Here is a 21,440-nt window from a genome sequence, read left to right as displayed (position 1 = left end):
GGGTATCAATAGTGGTGATCCAGTAAATGAGGGTCGTTACCTAACATAAATGTACAGTACCAGACACAGACAGGTACTGTTAGCCACTGTTAGACTCTGTTAAAGGGTTCATCAGATCTCTGCATCAACAATCACTTATCTAAAGTAATAAATAGCACAGCTCACACAGCCTTAAACAAAACTTGTGACTTTGTTAAAGTATGGAAACCACAAATCAGTTGTCTGTGCTGGTTTCCTTCCTCTTTATGGTATAAAATGAGCTTAATATTTGAATATCTGTATATTCCCAACATGAAATGGAAACTGTGCATGAAATCTTCAATACACTATAGGCCGGGTTGGGCAGTGAAACATGTACTCCCCCCATCCATGACACCATTTGTTAGAAGAGAAATAAATGCAATAAAATTATTATTTAGTGTTTTGGTTTTGATGATCATTCAATCATTTAACAAATATATATATATATATATGATAAACATCAGCAGATGTTTTGGAGGTCCAGCGTCATATTGCTCTTTATCTTCTGCTTTCAATTTATTGTGGTATACGTCGGTTTAGTACAGGCATTAAAATGTGATCGGTCTCTGATTTTTATTTATTCTTTAAAGACATGCACTGTCACTTCTTGTTTGTCTTGCAGTCTGTTGTGTATAGTTCTACTGCACTAACTGCACATAACACGGTCAAAATGCTGAGAAGGCAATAAAAATAAATGCATTTCACTGGTCTGGTGATCAGGCAGCTGCATTTTACCACTGCAGCACTTATTTTCAGTTTCATTAATTATATAACTTCTTATTTCTTAATTTTCTTGTGCTGCTCAGCATGTCAGAAACCAAGAATGGTCATGAAGCACAGAGAAAGTATAAAATCTGAAACATGGAACAGTTTAACCAACCAGGCTGGCGGCTAACACTGTGGTTTACTGAGGCTAGCTCTGTGGACACTAGCGGTTATTTTTACTCTTTCAATTTATAGACTTCCCCTAAACGCTCCCCCCCCTCCCCTCCCCCCATATGTCGCTATAACAATACACTTGCTGAATGTGTGTGTGTGTACGCGCAGAATAGGCAAACTGTCTCAAGTGGTTTCAAGAACCCAAACAACATGAGTGCATGAAGTCACTTTCTCCACAGGAACACAAAAGATAGAAAATCTTATTTTTTTACACCTTAAATGTTCAGCCATCCTCTGAGAGCACCGCTCTGACACGTTGAGAAAAAGTTTGAACCTTCTGGCCCTCATTTCTTCACACCACCACAAACGCCTGCTTGAGGCTTATGACTGAGATTTAGATTATAATTGGGCTTTGACGGGTTAAAGCAATGAAAGGGACGTCGCTAAAGATACTGAAACAAACCTGCCTGTGTATTATGTATACAGAAGACGGGCTGAAAAACAAGACACAGCTGGGAGCGGGGCGCAAGTAAAAACAGTTACAGGCAAACAGTCACTTCTAATTCTAGAATAAGACACATCAGAATCTAACCTTTCAACCAAAAATAGAAACTACTGAAAGACAATTAACACAGACAATCTAACAGTAACTACAGTGACAGAGATAAAGAAGACAGAAGACATGGGACCAAGAGAAACCAGGAACCCATGACATGACACAACGACAGATCCACTCACCCAAACTACCCCAAACTCTGGATCTGGTCAGCAGTTGTCAAGTTGCTGAAGGACAGATGGACACATGGATGGACAGGCTGTCCAAATCCTGTGAACAAAGCTAAGCAACCAAACAGCTGGAGCGACACTGATATGAGATATAAAGGATGCACAAATTATTATTTGCCATCTACTGAGAAACATGACCCTGCTCCTTCACATCAACTCTGCCCAACTGTAAAATACCCAACTACAGTGCAGTCAGAGGTGTAAGGATGGTGTGGGTATGTGTGTTTATTAAATCTATTTAATGAATGAATACCACTGCATATTAAAATATGAAATAGAAAAACATGTCCCCTCACTTACAAACAATTAAACCCATGAAAAAAATCCTTACGTCCTTAAGAAATATTTATTAAAGGTTTTTTTTGATTAAATAATATATATCAGTGCATTCCAGTCAGGTTATTATGAGAATGAAAGCATTGGTAAATAAGTCACATTCTTAAAAAATAAACGAAGCCACGGTAAATAAAAAATCTCTTTGAGTTGGTAGATACATAAAACAGTCATCAGTGCATGGAGACGGCGCTATAATGCATTTGAATGATCGCATTAGAAAATGAAGGAAGCAAGAGTGTACATGTGGACATACACTGATCAGGACAGTGAGTCATTCACAAACAAATCTGTGTTGAAACCACATTCGTGCACAAATGTGAATACATTTAAAATGCTCTACACTATACATATCAAACAAATTAAAGGCCTAGCTGTCATGGAAAATTTCTTCTTCATTCCCAGTTTTCCAAAAGACCATTAACCAGAAACGCTCAACACTCTTTAATAAATACAAACACATCCTTACAGACTCAATGGTAGATTTTCCTGACTGTGCTGTACAGTGCAGATGAATCTTCCACAGCCTGTTCACCTCGTAATCTGTAATGATAAAAATACTGAATTATGAAGATTTTATAATAAGAATCTCACAATATTATGAGCATTAATTAAGAAAAAAAAGTCATAGCAACAAAAATCAAAGCAATTAACATTTTTCAACATTGTGGACAAATAAAGAGGCTCACCCTTGGGCTCCATTAATAAACTTGACAAGAGAGTATTCCACATCTCCCTCTCCCTCTTCTTCTTCATTTTGTCCTTTAGTGGGCATAATGTTGGAGTAGAGAGGATCTTCTTGACTCTTTGAGAAACTGACACTGGCGTAGCAAAGGTCGTCCTGCTGCTCTGCTGCTGGAGCTGAAGGGCCATCATGTCCTGGAGATGCACTTTTCTGAAGAAAAAATCAGCAATAAGAATACTTGATCTCAAATTAATCCCACAGCAACAGGGTTAGACATCATAGGGTCCACCATGAGTGGACTGTATCTGTTTTTGGAGAGGTAAGTATCCCCAGCAAAAGATGGTGACGGCAAAAACGAAGTGAGTGAGAATGACCACCTGAAGGAAAATAACAGAAGAAAACAGTGTTTTGGAAATGACAGTCTTCACTAGTGGGGATAGTTACAAAGCTTTCTTCGTTATGAATTAGCATACATGTTTTTATTGAAACTCTTGTAGAAGACACAAAGTTTGAGATAGAAACGGCAAGGAGCAGGTGCATCTAGTACAGGTAGAGCTGCTGTAAAAACCCACAGAGCTCAGCAGCCAGCGAAACAAATTCTGGATCCTTGGCTTTTAGTTAGCAGTTAGCATTAGCAGCACATCCTGCGTCCAATGTGAAAGGACCTTTATGCTGCGCACTGTGACTCACAGCAGTGGTCCCGGGTCAGCCATGACTTTGTGTTAAACTAATCCTAAAGTAATAATGGTATTTCTAACCACTGACATACCACAACTTTATCCTTTCAACAGCTGCTGAAAGTTAGGGGACCTAGCTTCTATCGGATATTTTTATAGAGATCCTCCAGCTTCAAACTGTATTACCCTTCAAGGACCTGCAGTTCAAAAAAGCCCCCTCCGACAGCCAAACCCATCTGTTCTCTGATTTGATAGTTAAATTTGTAATTGACAGGACATTGACCAATCAGATGAAAGGAATAAAAATAGGGTCAAAATTCGTACTTGTAACTTGCAGAGTTTCACATGTATTTTTTTTTTTTGGCTAAGTCCACATACAAATCTTTTTTACGCGCACACAAATTCTTATGACCACAAAATATTTATGACCACAATTTGAGCCCATATCCGTCCGTCCGTCCATCTTCTTCTGCTTATCCAGGGCCAGATCGAGAAGCCCAGACCTCCCTCTCCTCCTCCAGCTTATCCTGAGAAACTCCAAGGCATTCCCAGGCCAGCAGAAAGATATCATTTCTCCAGTACATCCTGGGTCTGCCCCAGGGCCTCTTCCCAGTGGGACATGCCTAAAACACCTCACCCAAGAGGCACCAAGATTCATCCTTGTCAGATGCTCGAACCACCTCAACGGGTTCATTTCAATATAGAGGAGCAGCACAGCTCCACTCTGAGCCCCTCCTGGATGGCCAAAGTTCTCACCCTATCACTGAGGGAGAGGTCAGCCACCCTTTGGAGGAAGCTCATTTCCAATTGCTTGTATCCACAATTGTGATCACTTGTGATCATATGTGAGGGTAGGGATGTAGATCGATAGTAAACTAAGAACCAATCCTCAGTTGGGACAACTGTGTGCAGCCATAACCAGAGATACTCCTACAGTACAGCTCTTTCACATTAGTATTGTATTTATCTTATGTGTGATGACCTTTTAGTCACCTTTTCTTCCTTACCTGTGCGATGCTGTTTGTCCCGTCTTTGGAGAAAATGACTTTTAAGGGCCTCGTTTTTCTATACAGAACAGAGAACGAACATTGAACAACGAGCATTGGAATTTCAGGAATCTTTGGATGACAACAGTGAAGAACTAATTGTAGTTAGTTTTAAAAACTGATCTGCTCACCTTATGAATATGACTGCAGCGAGGATTACGATAGCCAAAAAGAAAATAGTCATCGATGCAATTGCAGCTGATTTCACTAAACCTGGGAAACAAACTCTGGATTAGTAACTTGATTACAGAAGTTTGGGTCTATTAAGAATGAACATAAAGCATATCAGACCAAAAGCTTTTAGTTTATGACTCATGGACTGTGGTTTTACATTTAATTCTTGCTAAAGTGCCATTATTTTCATGTCCTAATGATAGGACTTTGTCTATAAATATGAATACCACAGGGAACTTTTCATCTGAAGTCAGATCAGTCAGGAGGGAAGCTGTTTTCATTTTTTCTGAAGATATAGTTAACATTGATTTGAAAATGTAGTTGGAAGTGAACAATTACCCCAACATTAAATGCAAGACAGATTTAAAAGACTTATAGAAACCTTACCCAATGTTTTGGGAGAGACTCTTTAATTGGTTTAAAAGGCTCCACAGTGACAGTTGCCAAGGGTCTATGAAAATCACTGCAACATATTTAAGACTAGCTATTACCAGGCTTTATTGGCTGAAGAACCGCATTACTGGAGGTTAGGGACTGTGCTAGTGAATGAGATGGTAGAGTTTTTCTAACAAATGATTTGCCACAAACTCAAAAGTTCCAAGGTCGCATAAAGGTTGACACTGAAAGGCAACATAAATGAGTAAGGTCACAAGTAGGGAAGTTCCTACGAGACCATCATAACACTTAAAAATGTAGGTGTTTCCTACAAAAAAATTGCAAAGAAAGTCAAGGTGTCAGTGAGTACAGTTTCCTTTAACACCACAGAAACTCAGAAACTGGGCAAACTCTGACAGGAAGAGGTCTGGCAGACACGAACCACAACTGAATCAGAGGACAAGTTTCTGAGAGTTAACAGCGTGATACGTCGCTCACAGGACAACAGCTTCAAGCACAGCTTAATAGTGGTCGTAGTAAAAAAGTTTCAGCTGTGAAGAGAAGAGTTTGAACTGCATGTTTGACAGGACGAGTTGCAGCAAGAAAGCCATTGCTAAGACGTCAGAATAAGACAAAGAGGCTTGCCTGGGCCATGAAACACTGACACTGGACTACTGAAGACTGGAAAAAGGTCATATGGACTGATGAATCAAAATTTGAAATTTTCAGTTCATCACGCAGGATCTTTGTACGTTGTCGAGTAGGCAGAAGGATAGCTGCACAGTGGGTGGCATCAACTGTCAACCATGGAGGAGGACGTGTGATGGTCTGGGGCTGTTTTGCTGGATCCAGGATCGGTGACTTGTACAGAGTCGCCCTGAACCAAAACGCCTACGACAGCATTCTGCTTATCCATGCAATACCCTATGGTATGTGCCTAGTTGGTCAGGGGTTCATCCTACAGCAAGATAATGACCCAAAATGTAGTCCAAGCTATTCCAGAACTACACCAGGAAAAAAGAACAAGATGGGAAGCTTGAAACCATGAAGTGGCCAGCACAGTCTCCAGACCTAAACCCCATCGAGCTAGTTTGGGATGAACTGGACAGAAGAGTGAAAGCAAAGCAACCTACAGGTGCTGCATGTTTATGGGAACTTCTGCAACAGATATGCGAAGAACTCTCTGAAGAATATTTTATGTCTATTGTAGAAAGAAAGCCACAGGCGTGTTCAGCTGTTGTATTTGCTAAACGTGGCTACTTTGATGAGTCAAAAGTTTAGAATACAATTTGGAAAGACTGGGATGATTTAAAAACTTTTGACTGGTAGTCTACATTTTTCTATTTTTTGCAAAGTATTATTATCTTTAGGTAATGCTGTATCTATTTATTCCTGATCCGATCTTATTTTCTCAATGTCAAAGTACTATAGGCACTGTCATCTATTTTGCGTGATTACAACTTCAACAAAAAAGAGAGAAATGGGGAGTGTAGCCATCTGTAACATCTTTGAACTGGTAAATGCTGTTTTACATTAATAAAGTAAGAACAATATAACTAGTATTTCTCGAACTGCCTAGCAAAGACAACGATGTTTAACTGTCTAGTTGATGAGTCACGCACACACTTAGATCCAAGTGTAATATTTCTACATGTATCAATGTTCAGGTCAATTTTTATTTATTAATTTCTGAAATGATGAAATGATGCAGAGATAAATGGGCAAATTTATAAATTTAGTCACCTACTTGCTGTAACAATCAGCTGTAAGGTGGAGTTATGATGTCCTCTGATGTTCTGTGCAACACAGTAATAACTCCCAATGTGTTCGGGTCTGAAGTCAGTGATGGTGAAGTTCTGTCCTGATGCTTTTGCTGAGTCTTCATCCTCCTTGTACCAGGTGTAATTAGCTGCTGGGTTAGCATCACTGCTACAGGCAAGAGTCACTGAACTGCCCTCCACTATCTCAGCAGAGGGACTCACTGACACAGAGGGAAGCTTTGGAGCATCTGCAGCATATTGGAGACCAGTCGTCAATATTTGAAAGCCTTGTTTTGTTTAGATTAATCAGTATTTTTTTTATTTACATTTTTAGAAACCCAATAATGCAGAGTCAGAATATATAGATTACATAAAACACATTGTTGTAAACTCTTTGCATGTACAGTACATTCAGAAAAGTGTTCACCACGCTTAACTTCCAGTTCCACATTTTTGTAATGTTACAGCCTTAAAGTTCTACACACAATACATAGATATAGAATAAGGCTGTAATATGACGAAATATGGAACAAGTAAAGCACGGGAAATACTTTCTGGATGTACTGTAATGCCAGTCTTAATCCAGTTTATCCTGTTTACACAGGGGCACAGTGACAGACTATAAATGGTGAGCATTAAAGCACACTAACAGAGAAAGAGAGAAACATTCATATTGACCGCTACTGCCAAATTAGAATTACTGATTAACCTCATATGCATGTCCTTGGACTGTGGGAGGAAGCCAGAGCACCAGGAGAGAACCCACACAGGGAGAACATGTAAACTCCACACAGCTGGCAAGAAGATTCAATCCCAGAACCTTATCATATTTATAATTATAGTTTAGCATGTTTGCATCATAGATCGTATAAAAGACGGGCATGACGTGAAAAAGGAGGGAGGAGAGTCCGACTATAAAACCATTTACTCACTGCAAAGACTCAATCACAAGTCATTTGTCAGTTAGCATATAATTTAAAAAAAGTATGACCAAAAATTCTGAAGTCTTTTTTTAGCCTCATCTAGTGCTATCAAGTGAGTACTTAATAGAGCAATTATTAGCAACTAGACATGCTTTCTGAGCTGTTCACTGAAATACTTACACTCGACATCTATGTATAGAGTTACAGACTGTGCTGGTCCATACAGATTCTCAGCTTTGCACGAGTAGTTCCCGCTGTCCTCAGAGCTGATGGACGATAAATGGTACCTTCCCGCTGGTCCATGAAGCAATAATTTGTTCTCCTTGTACCAGGTGTAATTAGCTGCAGGATTAGCATCACTGCTACAGGTAAGATTGACTGAACTGCCCTCCACTATCTCAGCAGAGGGACTCACTGACACAGAGGCAAGCTTTGGAGGATCTGGAGGAGAAATAGAAAATATACTAAAAAACATGTATTCCTGTTCCTGTTTGACCCCAGAATTTGTGACATATTAAACCTTTTCTATAGCTGAATATTGATACAGGTTTTAGACCTGCAGCATTTACTCTGACTCTATGACTGTTTCGGGGTTTTCAAGGTGTGGCCTGGTTTACTTTTAGAAAAATTGCTGTTAAAACTATTAATTCTGCAAAGATAACTGTCTTCACTCACATTTCACATTGATAAAGATGACTTCAGATGGTCTTTGACCCAGCTCATTCTTAGCGGTACAATGATACTCTCCAGAGTCAGAAGACTGGATGGAGCTGAAGATGAGCCGTTGTTCTGTACTGATTGGTTTTTTGTCCTTGTACCAGGTGTAATTAGCTGCTGGGTTAGCATCACTGCTGCAGGTCAGATTCACAGAGCTACCCTCCACTATCTCATGAGAGTTATTCAGCACCAGTACTGAAGCAAATTTTGGAGCATCTAGAAGAGAGAATATAAATATTGATTAGATTAGATTTGATTTTAACAAACACAATAAATAAAGCAATTGAATTATCAGTCATTTTCTGAATCTGTTATCTTCAGCATATAAACTTGTTATGTATAGATCAGTCGAGTTTCTCAGTCTTACTGCTCATGTTGCATAAATTCACAGAACGGACTTTCTACAGCCGGACCTCTCTGTGTAGTCAGAGCACTGCTGCTGATCTCTTGTTCAAAATTACCACACAGGTACAAGTACCACAATGCTCATTACATTGGTAATGGTATTTTCTAAAGCACAGGTGTCGAACTCCAGGCCTCGAGGGCCGGTATCCTGCAGGTTTTAGATGTGTCCTTGAACCAACACAGCTGATTTAAAAGGCTAAATGACCTCCTCAACATGTCTTGAAGTTCTCCAGAGGCTGGTAATGAAATAATCATTTGATTCAGGTGTGTTAACCCAGGGTGAGATCTAAAACCTGCAGGACACCGGCCCTCGAGGCCTGGAGTCCGACACCCCTGTTCTAAAGTAATGAATTGTGCCTTCCAAAAACAAATTTAATGATGAACGCTGTAGTTTATGGTTGGTTGATATCCTCAGCTTATAGAATAGATTATTTGGTTTGAAATGGGTAATTAGTTCAAGTTTAGTAAACCCTTCTTTATCACAACGGTAACATTGATATCCATATTGTGACTGCAGAATCATCATGTTCCTGGATTGGGAAAAAAAAAGTCACATGAAATAGGCCTGGCAGTGAGAGAAGGATGAACGATCTTTCCAAACTTCCAAAGGAAGAGCTCCTTGTTTCCTTACATGAAGCAGATTTCTTGCTCAAAAATCGTTCAGTGTACGGTCGTCTTTCATTAGAGTATATGATATCTTCACTATGCAGTAGCCTACAGCTGGGCAGTGAAAGGAGCTGATGTATCCTGTCCTCTGTTCACAAACACATTTAGTGTAAATCAATGCAGGCTTCAGTTTTGTGAACCTGACTCCAACTATCATCACTTTGAAGTTATTTATAATCTGTCGGAATGATGAAAGTCTGTGACTGAATCATGAAGTGAACTCACACACTGGTGGAGAGCGGTAATCCTCGCATCCTGTGAAAGCACAGGAGATGTTGTCTTCAGGATAAAGGCAGTCTGTATAAGTAGAAGTTTGCTGTTTTGTGTTTTTCTGTCCGTTCTTGAACCACACGAAAGAAAGACGACCAGCTGAGCAGATCAGGAGCAGTACACCTAGAGTGGCGGACCAGTGTGGTGGTTCCCATCTTTAAGAAAGCGGACCGGAGGGTGTGTCCCAACTATAGGGAGATCACACTTTTCAGCCTCCCTGGGAAAGTCTATGCCAGGGTGCTGGAAAGGAGATTCCGTCCATTAATTGAACCTGAGAGTCAGGAGGAAAAATGTGGTTTTCATCCTGGTCGTTGAACACTGGACCAGCTCTTTATCCTCTCATTATACATGCTTCCCCTAGGCAGCATCATTAGAAGACATAGCATACATTTTCACTGCTATGCAGATGACATCCAGCTCTATCTGTCCATGAAGCCAGATAACACACACCAATTAGTTAAACTGCAGGAATGTCTTAAAGACATAAAGACCTGGATGGCCACTAACTTTCTGCTTCTTAATTCAGATAAAACTGAGGTCATTGTACTCGGCGCTGAAAAGCTTAGAAATATGGTATCTAACCAGATTCTTACTCTGGATGGCATTACCTTGGCCTCCAGTAACGCTGTGAGGAACCTTGGAGTCATTTTTGACCAGGATATGTCCTTCAACGCACATATTAAACAAATATGTAAGACTGCGTTCTTCCATTTGCGCAACATCTCTAAAATTAGAAATATCCTGTCTCAGAGTGACGCTGAAAAACTAGTTCATGCATTTATTACTTCCAGGCTGGACTACTGCAATTCATTATTATCAGGATGTCCAAAAAACTCACTGAAAAGCCTTCAGTTAATCCAAAATGCTGCAGCAAGAGTACTGACAGGGACTAGAAAGAGAGAGCATATTTCTCCTGTTTTGGTTTCCTGTTAAATCCAGAATTGAATTCAAAATCCTGCTCCTCACATACAAGGTCTTAAATAATCAGGCCCCATCTTATCTTAATGACCTTGTAGTACCATATCACCCTATTAGAGCACTTCGCTCCCGCTCTGCAGGCCTACTTGTTGTTCCTAGAGTATTTAAAAGTAGAATGGGAGGGAGAGCCTTCAGTTTTCAGGCCCCTCTTCTGTGGAACCAGCTTCCAGTTTGGATTCGGGAGACAGACACTATCTCTACTTTTAAGATTAGGCTTAAAACTTTCCTTTTTGCTAAAGCATATAGTTAGGGCTGGACCAGGTGACCCTGAATCCTCCCTTAGTTATGCTGCAATAGATGTAGGCTGCTGGGGGATTCCCATGATGCTTTGAGTTTTTCCTTTCCAGTCACCCTTCTCGCTCACTATGTATTAACAGACCTCTCTGTATTGAATCATATCTGTTATTAACCTCTGTCTCTCTTCCACAGCATGTCTTTTATCCTGTCTTCCTTCTCTCACCCCAACCGGTCGCAGCAGATGGCCCCGCCCCTCCCTGAGCCTGGTTCTGCCGGAGGTTTCTTCCTGTTAAAAGGGAGTTTTTCCTTCCCACTGTCGCCAAAGTGCTTGCTCATAGGGGGTCACATGATTGTTGGGTTTTTCTCTGTATCTATGAAGCGCCTTGAGGCGACTTTTGTTGTGATTTGGCGCTATATAAATAAAATTGAATTGAATTGAATTGAATTCAAGGATAATTGAGGGTGCATGGGAGTTTGCCCAACCAGTCTACATGTGTTTTGTGGACTTGGAGAAGGCATTCAACCGTGTTCCTTGGAGTGTCCTTTGGGAGATTCTCCGGGAGTATGGGGTGTTTGGCCCATTGCTACAGGCCATTCGATCCTTATACAACCTTTGCAAGAACTTGGTCTGCATAGCCGGCAATAAGTCGGACTCATTCCGGGTGGGTGATGGGCTCCTCCAGGGCTGCCCTTTGTCATCAATTTAGTTCCTAATTTTTATGGACAGAATTTCTAGGCGCAGCCAAGTGGTGGAAGGCTTTCACTTGGGTGGTCTCAGGATCTCATCTCTGCTTTTTGTGCACAATGTGGTTCTGTTGGCTTCATCGGGTGATGGCCTCCAGCTCACACTGGAACAGATCGCAGCTGTGTGTGAAGCAGTGGGAATGAGAATCAGCACCGCCAAATCTGAGGCCATGGTCCTCAGCAGGAAAAGGGTGGAGTGCCCAGGCGGATCCGGGAAGAGTATTTCGGGGTCTTGTTCCCGAGTAATGGGAGAAGGGAGCGGGAGATCAACAGACAGATTGGAGCTGCGGCTGGAGTGATGCGGGCGCTGTACTGGTCCATTGTGGTGAAGAGAGAGCTGAGTGTAAAAGCAAAGCTCTCAATTTACCGGTTGATCTACGCCCGTACCCTCACCTATGGTCATGAGCTGTGGGTAGTGACCGAACGATCGAGATTGCAGATACAATCTGCTTAAGATATATGCTTAGGCTGCTGCCCCTGGGTAAGCAGAAGAAGATGGACGGATGAATCGATGGACATTTTGTATTTCGCTGTTAATAGTTAGAACAAAGAAAACACTCTTCTACAGTGCGTTACAGTGATTTCCTTAAATAGATATTCCTCTAAAGTGGGAAACTGATCTTTCATGTTCTCTGATCAGGATGAAACAACTCTTCAGCACGATGACTGTTATTTTGGACTTTAACTCAGTGCCTGCCTCTGATTCATGAACTTGACTCTGCTCACATTTAAGCTGTTTGTACAGTAAAACACTCAACAAATTTAAACTGCTGTATAGTATTGTGAAATATACTTAATATTGAACATTTTGGTTAACAAAAAAAGTTAAAAATATAAAAAATATTCACCATGTTTATCACAGTGAAGTAAACTTACACACAGGATCTGAGGGATATTCTTCGTGTCCTTTGAAAGCACAGGAGATGATGTCTCCAGGATTGAACAGACCTTGATAAGAACTTCGTTCAACCATAAACTGATTGTTTTTGAACCAGACAAAAGAAAGACGACCAGCTGGACTGCAGCTGCTTTCACACTTCAGCTCTGCCTCAGTCTGAGACTCATGGACTGATATTATTCTGCTCACCTTCACCTGTGGAACTGTGTGAAATAAAAGTATTCACATTGTTAAACAGTCAAACCACAAAGACACCAACAAGTAAATAATTAACAACACAAGATTCAGTTTGTAAAATTGAACTGAATGAAATTATGAGTCACTGTGTATTCATCAGCACCTGTAACAGTCAGAGTTGTTCCAGGTAAACTACTCCTCCATTCAAATCTTTGTGTTTTGAATTTGAAGTGATACTCGGCTGAATCACTCTCTGTCAGGTCTCTGATTCTCAGAGTGGAGCGTCCTCTCTGTGTTTCAATCACCTCAACACGACCTGCATACTGGGAGTCTTCTCTGAGGTCCTCAGATCCACGACCAGAACAGAACCAGGATGTTGATTGGATTGAACTTTCATAACTGTTGTAAGTAGAAGAAATGTCCACTGATGAGCCTTTGAATGCACAGATTCTTCTGTTGCTGTAATTCACTCTGTTGCACCGTTCACCATTGATACCTGAAAAATTACAATTAAAACATTTTTAAAACAAATTTAATGACAGAACATGACATTAATTATTAACCAGATTAGATGTTTTAATTCAGTTAAAACCTCAAAGTGAACTCACAAACTAACGCAGAGTGAAAATCCTCAAATCCTTTTAAAGCACATGAGTAGCTGTTTTTATAGTCATATGACATTTGATATGAGTAGCTGTTTGAAGTGTCATATTGCGCTTCATAAGAAGAAGAACTGGCTCCAATCACTTGTTGTCCATTTTTGTACCAGACATAAGATGAAACATAAGGATCACAGCTGGTGACACAATACAACTGTCCTCCATTGAACCCTCTGACCTGAACATCTTGACCAGTGGACAAGAAACAATAAATAAGATGTCAGTCACTCTCACACTGAGGTCAGAATAGGGAATTCAATTCACAGATCTAAAACAATGAATTAGTGGGAAAAATACTAATTATCTTGATGTCTAAACATGAAATCTCTCAAAAAATTATTATAAAAAAGCACAGTAGAACATATAGATAGAATATTAAGCTGATTAAATATCCATCAGTGTGTGTTGATCAGTACCTGTGACAGTCAGAGTTGTTCCAGGTAAACTACTCTTCCATTCAAATCTTTGTGTTTTGAATTTGAAGTGATACTCGGCTGAATCACTCTCTGTCAGGTCTCTGATTCTCAGAGTGGAGCGTCCTCGCTCTGTTTCAATCACCTCAACACGACCTGCATACTGGGAGTCTTCTCTGAGGTCTTCAGATCCACGACCAGAACGGAACCAGGATGTTGACTGGATTGAACTTTCATAACTGTTGTAAGTAGAAGAAATGTCCACTGATGAGCCTTTGAATGCACAGATTCTTCTGTTGCTGTAATTCACTCTGTTGCACTGTTTACCCTGTGTACCTGAAAGATGTAAAGAAAAAAACATATTTAGTGACAGAAAGAACACAGCAATAATAAACTCCCATATTAAGAGTTTTCGTTCAGGTAAAACCTCAAAGTGAACTCACAAACTAACGCAGAGTGAAAATCCTCAAATCCTTTTAAAGCACATGAGTAGCTGTTTGAAGTGTCATATTGCGCTTCATAAGAAGAAGAGCTGGCTCTATTCACTTTTTGTCCATTTTTGTACCAGACATAAGATGAAACATAATGATTACACCTGGTGACACAATCCAACTGTCGTCCAGTCGACACACTGACCTGAACATCTTGACCAGTGGACAAAAAACAATAAATAAGATGTCAGTCACTCTCACACTGAGGTCAGAATAGGGAATTCAATTCACAGATCTAAAACAATGAATTAGTGGGAAAAATACTAATTATCTTGATGTCTAAACATGAAATCTCTCAAAAAATTATTATAAAAAAGCACAGTAGAACATACAGAAAGAATATTAAGCTGATTAAATATCCATCAGTGTGTGTTGATCAGTACCTGTGACAGTCAGAGTTGTTCCAGGTAAACTACTCCTCCATTCAAAGTCTTGTGTTTTGAATTTGAAGTGATACTCGGCTGAATCACTCTCTGTCAGGTCTCTGATTCTCAGAGTGGAGCGTCCTGTCTCTGTTTCAATCACCTCAACACGACCTGCATACTGGGAGTCTTCTCTGAGGTCCTCAGATCCACGACCAGAACGGAACCAGGACTTTGATTGGATTGAACTTTCATAACTGTTGTAAGTACAAAAAATGTCCACTGATGAGCCTTTGACTGCACAGATGCTTCTGTTACTGTAATTCACTCTGTTGCATGAATCACCTCGGGCACCTGAAAGATAAAATGATATTGAAGTCACATTTAGAAAGTAGTTACTGTGAGTTTGACTTATTTTATTCAGATGTATGTAGTGACTCTACAAGATTGTTTTATGTTACTGAAATAAACTCACACACTGAAGGAGAGGGGAAATCTTCATGACCTCTTACAGCACAGGAGTAGCTATCTGAAGGCTTCAGATTGTCTGGATACAATTTCTGGTCTGACTGATTAGAAATATTCTGTCCATTTTTGTACCAGATGTAGCTCTGATGGTTATTTAGTTGACAGCTGCTCTGGCAAGACAGTGTTGCCCAGTATGATATTTGCACCTGAAGAGCTGATTACATGAAGAAATATAGTCAGAGCATAAACTTAGGCATCCACTATCCACATGCAAACACACATAGTTATGTTCATAGCAAGTTTGGACTGATGTGTAAATAACATGTTACCTGTGACAGTCAGAGTGACTCCAGGTTGAACAGTAAAACCACCTCTACGTCCTTGGTTTGTTTCAAACTTGAACCTGTACACAGCTGAGTCGCTCTCTCTCAGGTCTCTGATTGTCAGAGTGCAGTTGTCCCAATAAGAGCTGTACGACACTCGACCTGCATATGCTGGGTCTGTTTTTAGATCATAAGGGTTATAATTGTTCCATTTAGTGAACCAAACTCTTTTTAACCCATTTGTCCTCGAAGGGTATTTGATGGAGCAGCCTATGTCCACTGTTGATCCTTTTACAGCACAGATCTGAGTAGAAGTGTAAGTCACTGCATAATCATTCTGACTCTGCACCACTGTAACACAGAACACATAGAAACACAGAAACTAGATTAATGACAATAACAAATTTCTGAGCACCTTTCCTCAGAATAATAATTTAATAATGGTTTCTGTGTGTTTATTATTACAGTTATCACAATTTGCATTATGCATCCAAAAAGCTTTGTCTCAACTTCTATGTTAAATAAATTGCAGTGGCATGAAAGAGTCTGTTACATATTGTAGTAAATTATTCATGTCACATACAAATTTTATTGTATCTAGATTTTATATTGCAATATGATTTGAAAACTATGTTAGGAACCAGGAACCATGTGTTTGTGCAAAAAAACGAAAAGAAAAATAATTGCCAATTCACTTTCTGTTAATCACTCCATTTAGCTGATTTTAAAGTATTTTACATGTGATCGTGTGCTTCATATGCAAGAAGCTTCAATCACAAGCTTTTATTTATATTTATATATATTTATGTATATTTGTCCATGAAATGTGGTGAAGACAAAGTATAAAACCTTTCCAAAAATCTTTATTCAGTTGCAGTACACTTCAACCTTTTCAACAGCCCTGTGCTGCAGACCAAAAACAGTTCGCTCATGATCTACCTCAAGACTGACTTACTACTAAAGAAATATACTGCATGTAAACACAAAATACCATACTTTTTTTTAAAACTAAAAATATATACAATAAATCTGTTGAATGCTGATACTTTAAATATAAAATCATAAATTGGATAAAAACAATACCTGGCAGAGAGAGAAGGAAGAGAAACAATCCAGTTGCTGCTGCAGTTGAACTCATGGCTGCTCTTCTCGTCTCATAAATCCCATCAGCGGGTAGATCACATAACATGTAACATGTTGTAAACCAGCCACGATTTCTGCCAGTGTTGAAGATGCTGTCTCTGAAGACCGTGCTCTCTGTGGATGGAAAATGTAACAGAGCTATCTGGCTGTCTTCCTTCCTCTGTACATGCTTAACATGCATGAACAGACTATAAACCTGTAAACCCCCCGCGCTTAAATAAAGAAGTGATTCTCTCACAACACTTTGCATGCAGCTTTATGTTCTTAAAATATCACCTTAAGAAAAAAAAGGACTGCCTCTGATACAGGACTCTGCTGAGGACATTAGAAAACATTTTAACATGAGTCTTTTTGAAGACTTCAGGCCTGACTTTATTAATGACATTGATCATTTTGAAAACTGGGCCATGAATAGATTTTAATTTAATTTGTGTTTATGGGATCAAGTTCAGTTTAAATCTCTTAGAGCTGTTTTTTGTCAAGAAGGTAAATAACAACTGCTGAGTGTAATCCTAACAGTTCAGTAGTAGGACGGCAAAAAAGTATGCTAGGTATAGCTAATATACTGATAGAGTTTTAAATGACTAAAAAATGTGCTTTGGCAAGCTAGGCTAACCCTTAAAACAAGTTTAAGTAGGGATGTTTTGTTACTCCCACTTCTGTGTGTAGTGTGGCTGGTAAAAGTGAGGGTAAACAATACCCTGATGCAAAAAGGAAACAAAACAGAAAGAATCACTGTGTAATAAAGTGCCCAGCTGATGGGAAACTGGGGATTGCATAAACTAGAGACTAGACTCAGACAATATTTAAAGATCTTCTGCCAGCGCTGTCACAGCCCCGCAGCCATGTGCCTTGCTTTCTGCCTTGAATTCTTAGTTATTATAATCAAGAGTGAGTTACTATGTTGTTATCTTGTTATTTCTCTGTAGGAAGTTTAGATTAAGATGCCAAGTCAATACTTGCTATTTCACATATTGATGTGCTGTTTAAATATTGATGTGGTGGGAAAGAAGGTTTGCTGTGTCTCCCAGCACAGTCTCACAAGCATGCACAAGGTTACAGGAGACAGGCAGCATCACCCTGACTGCCAAGTTTCAGGATGAAATCCCTGGACCCAGTGTCATTACCCTACACTGCTGCAGTGTGTTACTCTTAAGTCTTTATAAAATCAAGTAGACTGTGGTAGAAGATGATTGTTTTCTAAAGCTCTAGAAATGTTTTGAATCCAAGAAGTCCAACAAATGCAGCGCCTCCAAAAAGCTGTTAAATGACTCTTCTAAAAGAGTCATTCATCAGAGTCATTCAGTATTCAGCAAAGGAGTAAATAATGCAGTGGGTTTTTGAGTTCTTAATCACACAACAGTTATATTCAAAACCCTTGTTATGAATCCTGATTCTGTTTAAACTGCTACCTCAGTTAGAGGTCTGCACGGTTAAGATGCAACCACAACATCTAAAATCGCTCAACAGTTCTCTTTTGCCACAAAGATTACATAAACCTTTTCACCAGGGGCAAACCAGAGCACAGGATCAGAAAACGAAACCAGCAGATACAGAACATTGCAGCTCAAACCAGCTGGTGGCAGCTGGAGCCTGTTAACACGAGGGCTTCACTTGCAGGTGGAGCAACCACAAAGCCAGCCAGACTTGCCACCTGAGAGAGGAAGACAAAATACATGCCTGACAGTCTATAGGACCAATAAGATCAGTGGGTGTGTGTGGGTGTGGGTGTTCCTTTGCTCCGTGCAGGTCTGAGAGACACATCAGTGTTCTTCTTCAAAGCTGTGTTCGTACCTCTCATCAGTTAAGAACCTGCTCGATGACGGACTTATGACCTGCAAAGGGCACTGGGCCCTCCTGATGAAATCCACAGCGTGTGTAGATTAGTTTATTAACCGGTGACGCATAACAGAAAAGACTAAGTCAGGTATGTGCTGACTCAGCAAGGACTCTATAAAAGTGAAACACAATGCCGGAGAGTTTTCCTTTAAATTTTCACCTGGTGCCTGTGAACTGTTCATTCTTTTAAATGCTTTGGATTCAGTTTAACTCAGTTCAAGTTTATTTAGAAAGCACCAGGTCAAAGGTCCCCTCAATGACCTTTGTACTGTAAAGGTAAAGAAGTAATAACGATCACAGTGGGCTCATTACTAAGGCTCGCTGCTTATTTTCTAACATTACACAGAGCAACACGCCAAGCACACGTATGTGTATCAAGACAGATACACATCAGTACAGCCACCTCTGCACTCATTAGATGTAACTAATACGTGTCTGAAATCTAAGATTAATCTTCATACAAATGATTTCTTCTGATCTTGAAAATGTTATTTTTACAGCTGACTGTGAGCTACACACACACACACACACACACACACACACACAAATGTGCTCACTCTCATTTGCTGAAGTGTATGAGTGTCCTCTTGTGTTCATAACGATGTCCTGCAGTGTTGCAGACATATTTCAGCCAGTATTTCACCTACACAGCTCTGGTTTCTTCCTCTGCCACCGATGAAAGACAGCATGGATGTGCTGTAGGTGTCATTATGTGTATTTAATATGAAGCCATCATTTAGCAGTCTCAAAGGATTAATTGCTAATGAAGCTGCTCGTGACCATTATCATTGACACGTGTCATTGTCCACTCAAGATTTACTTGTTCTTGACTCTGATTCTGACTGAAATGAAATGAATACATTATACAGATATGAATACAGCTGGTTTTATTTAGACCTTTCACAAAACACTGTGTTATGGTAAAAATGGCCTGTATTTGTATAGCGAAAAGCTGCTCAGATGATGGTGTCATCAAATGAAAGTTATCAAGTAGCTCAGGATGTAGAGCGGGTCATCTACTCCTCAGAAGGTTGGTGGTTTGGTGCCTGGCTGCTCTCAGTCTGCATGCCAAAATGTCCTTACACTTCCTTCAGAGTATAAATGTGTATGAATAGAAAGCACTTACGCTTTGAAAAAAAAAACTGCTTGTCTGAACAAATGTGAACGAAGCAAATTGTATGAAGCATTTCGAGTGCTCTGATAGAGCAGAAAAGTGCGCTATAATAACCAGTCTATTTAGTATTTAGCAAGGACAGCAACCACAAAAAACAGGAAGATGTAGCATGTTTATAAACAGGGATTATACTGGCAAAGGACGAGTTGATTACTAAACTAAAAGCTGGAAGAGAAAGTGGAGACGTGAAAAAGAAGCAGAGTGCTTTGGGTTGATGAGAACATGCTTGTATAGCCGGCAGCCAAGAAAATACAATAAAATGAGGAAAAATGTCACCAAACTAAATCAAAAGTAAAAGAAAGCTGTAGAGCCAAGCAGAACAAAGCAATAAAACAGAATGTTTTGCAGCACATGAAAAGATGTGCATGTCAACAACCTACAGTAGTGGAAGGGAAGCTTTAACACAAAGTCCAATGAAATTGCAGGTTCGCTTCTGTTAGGGGAATTTAAACGGGTGGATTTAGCGGCAGAAACACACACGGGCACAGGATCGCGGTGAAGCAGATTTATTTACAGTGATAGGGGAATATTTACAAGGGAAGGGGCTATATACAAGTGGCCGGGAAAATGTGCGAGGAGACAGAGCCGAGGGGATGAAACGGAGCCGAGGCATGCGGGAGGATAGATGGCGCACCGGAGCTACCTGAGGACGAGGGACAAAACAGAGTGAGGGGATAATGTCGAGAGTCGAGAGAAAAACTGAGGCGGACGGGGAGAGTTGGAGAGCTTGAAACACTGAAATACAGGGATGGCAGTGGTCACAGGCGCAGGTAAGTCTCTGTCACAGATCCAAAGAGGGCCAGCACACAAAGAAACAGGCAGGCGAGCAGGCGGCGAGACAGGCTGGTGCAGAGGGAAAGCAGGCAGGAGACAAATCTTAAAATATGCAGCTCAGTAGCGCGGAACCAACAGATTAATCTTGCTAAAGCACGTTACCACTTGTGGAAGCGACAATACTCCGACACCAGACGTCCGTCACTCAGCTCCATAAATGCTCCCACTGATGACGTCTGATGCGCCGCAGGTGTGCCGGAAGGCCATCAAGCACCGCCCCACCTACCTGTGTCTCGAAAAGGGAAACCAAAACCCAGTAAGCACAACACGCATGCCCATCAACTCCTAATAGCTTTGCAGGGTGAGGTGCATTAATTAAGAAAGCAATAAAATAGCTTATACATTTTGTACATGGAAGTAAAAATAGATAAATCTGAGTTCATCAACTGTGTCAAGTCATATTTTTCTACTGTAGCTCGAATGTATTTATTTGATGAAGGCAGTCTGCACACTAAAAACATAAACAGCACGTTTTACATTCAAAACTCCATCATATCACTAACTCGGAAACCTAATTTAGATCATATACAAACTCTACATAGCAGTAAAAGGACAGGACTCACTATGGCAAACACCGGTTTGCTCAGATGTGGAGATAAGTATAGAGTAGCACTGAAAACCTGGATTTCTGTACTAGTGATGCTGATGACACTGTTTAACCCGCTTCACTTGCTGCCACTGTTCATCATTCCATCCAATCAACATTTCAGAATAAATACATGTAGTAATAAGTCTGACAGAATACCAAGAACCTGACAGAGAGGAGGAAAACTGACTGATCCACTCATGGTGCTGATAAACCCATAGCTGCTCCTTTCATCTCTATTCAAACCCATCTGCAGGCACACTCTGCCCCGAGCAAACTCAATTAGCTAACATATAGAGCACTTGTTCAGGAGGATGTGGTCTCGGACAACACAAACAAACAAAAACCCACTTCTGTTTAGATTGTGGTTGGTAGACTCCTCAACAATAAATCAAAT

At 40.3% G+C, this 21,440-nt stretch overlaps 1 protein-coding gene across 2 annotated transcripts; it reads right to left on the bottom strand.

The window, feature by feature from the left end:
- Positions 1 to 1,716: 1,716 nt before the first annotated feature.
- On the bottom strand, positions 1,717 to 16,791 carry LOC118455452 (B-cell receptor CD22-like). Of its 2 annotated transcripts, XM_087841484.1 has the most exons (15): positions 16,551 to 16,791; positions 15,474 to 15,818; positions 15,152 to 15,358; positions 13,827 to 14,159; positions 13,360 to 13,596; positions 12,915 to 13,247; positions 12,688 to 12,777; positions 9,673 to 9,816; positions 8,335 to 8,592; positions 7,840 to 8,100; positions 6,724 to 6,984; positions 4,559 to 4,640; positions 4,389 to 4,446; positions 2,709 to 2,914; positions 1,717 to 2,562 (listed from the first exon to the last, which is right to left on the bottom strand). In XM_087841484.1, exons 1-15 carry the CDS (start codon positions 16,789 to 16,791, stop codon positions 2,493 to 2,495), a joined length of 3,126 nt encoding a protein of 1,041 aa, XP_087697610.1. In that variant the 3' UTR covers positions 1,717 to 2,492. The 2 variants fall into 2 exon arrangements, with proteins under 2 accessions (XP_087697610.1, XP_087697611.1); XM_087841485.1 differs by lacking the exons at positions 12,915 to 13,247; positions 13,360 to 13,596.
- Between the last annotated feature and the right edge of the window lie 4,649 nt (positions 16,792 to 21,440).

This window comes from Neolamprologus brichardi, chromosome 6 (genome assembly GCF_056152115.1).
Source record: "Neolamprologus brichardi isolate AB-2024 chromosome 6, ASM5615211v1, whole genome shotgun sequence".
Classification (NCBI taxonomy): domain Eukaryota; kingdom Metazoa; phylum Chordata; class Actinopteri; order Cichliformes; family Cichlidae; genus Neolamprologus; species Neolamprologus brichardi.
Note: the sequence above shows the minus strand (reverse complement) of the source record. Positions and strands in the feature narration are given on the sequence as shown.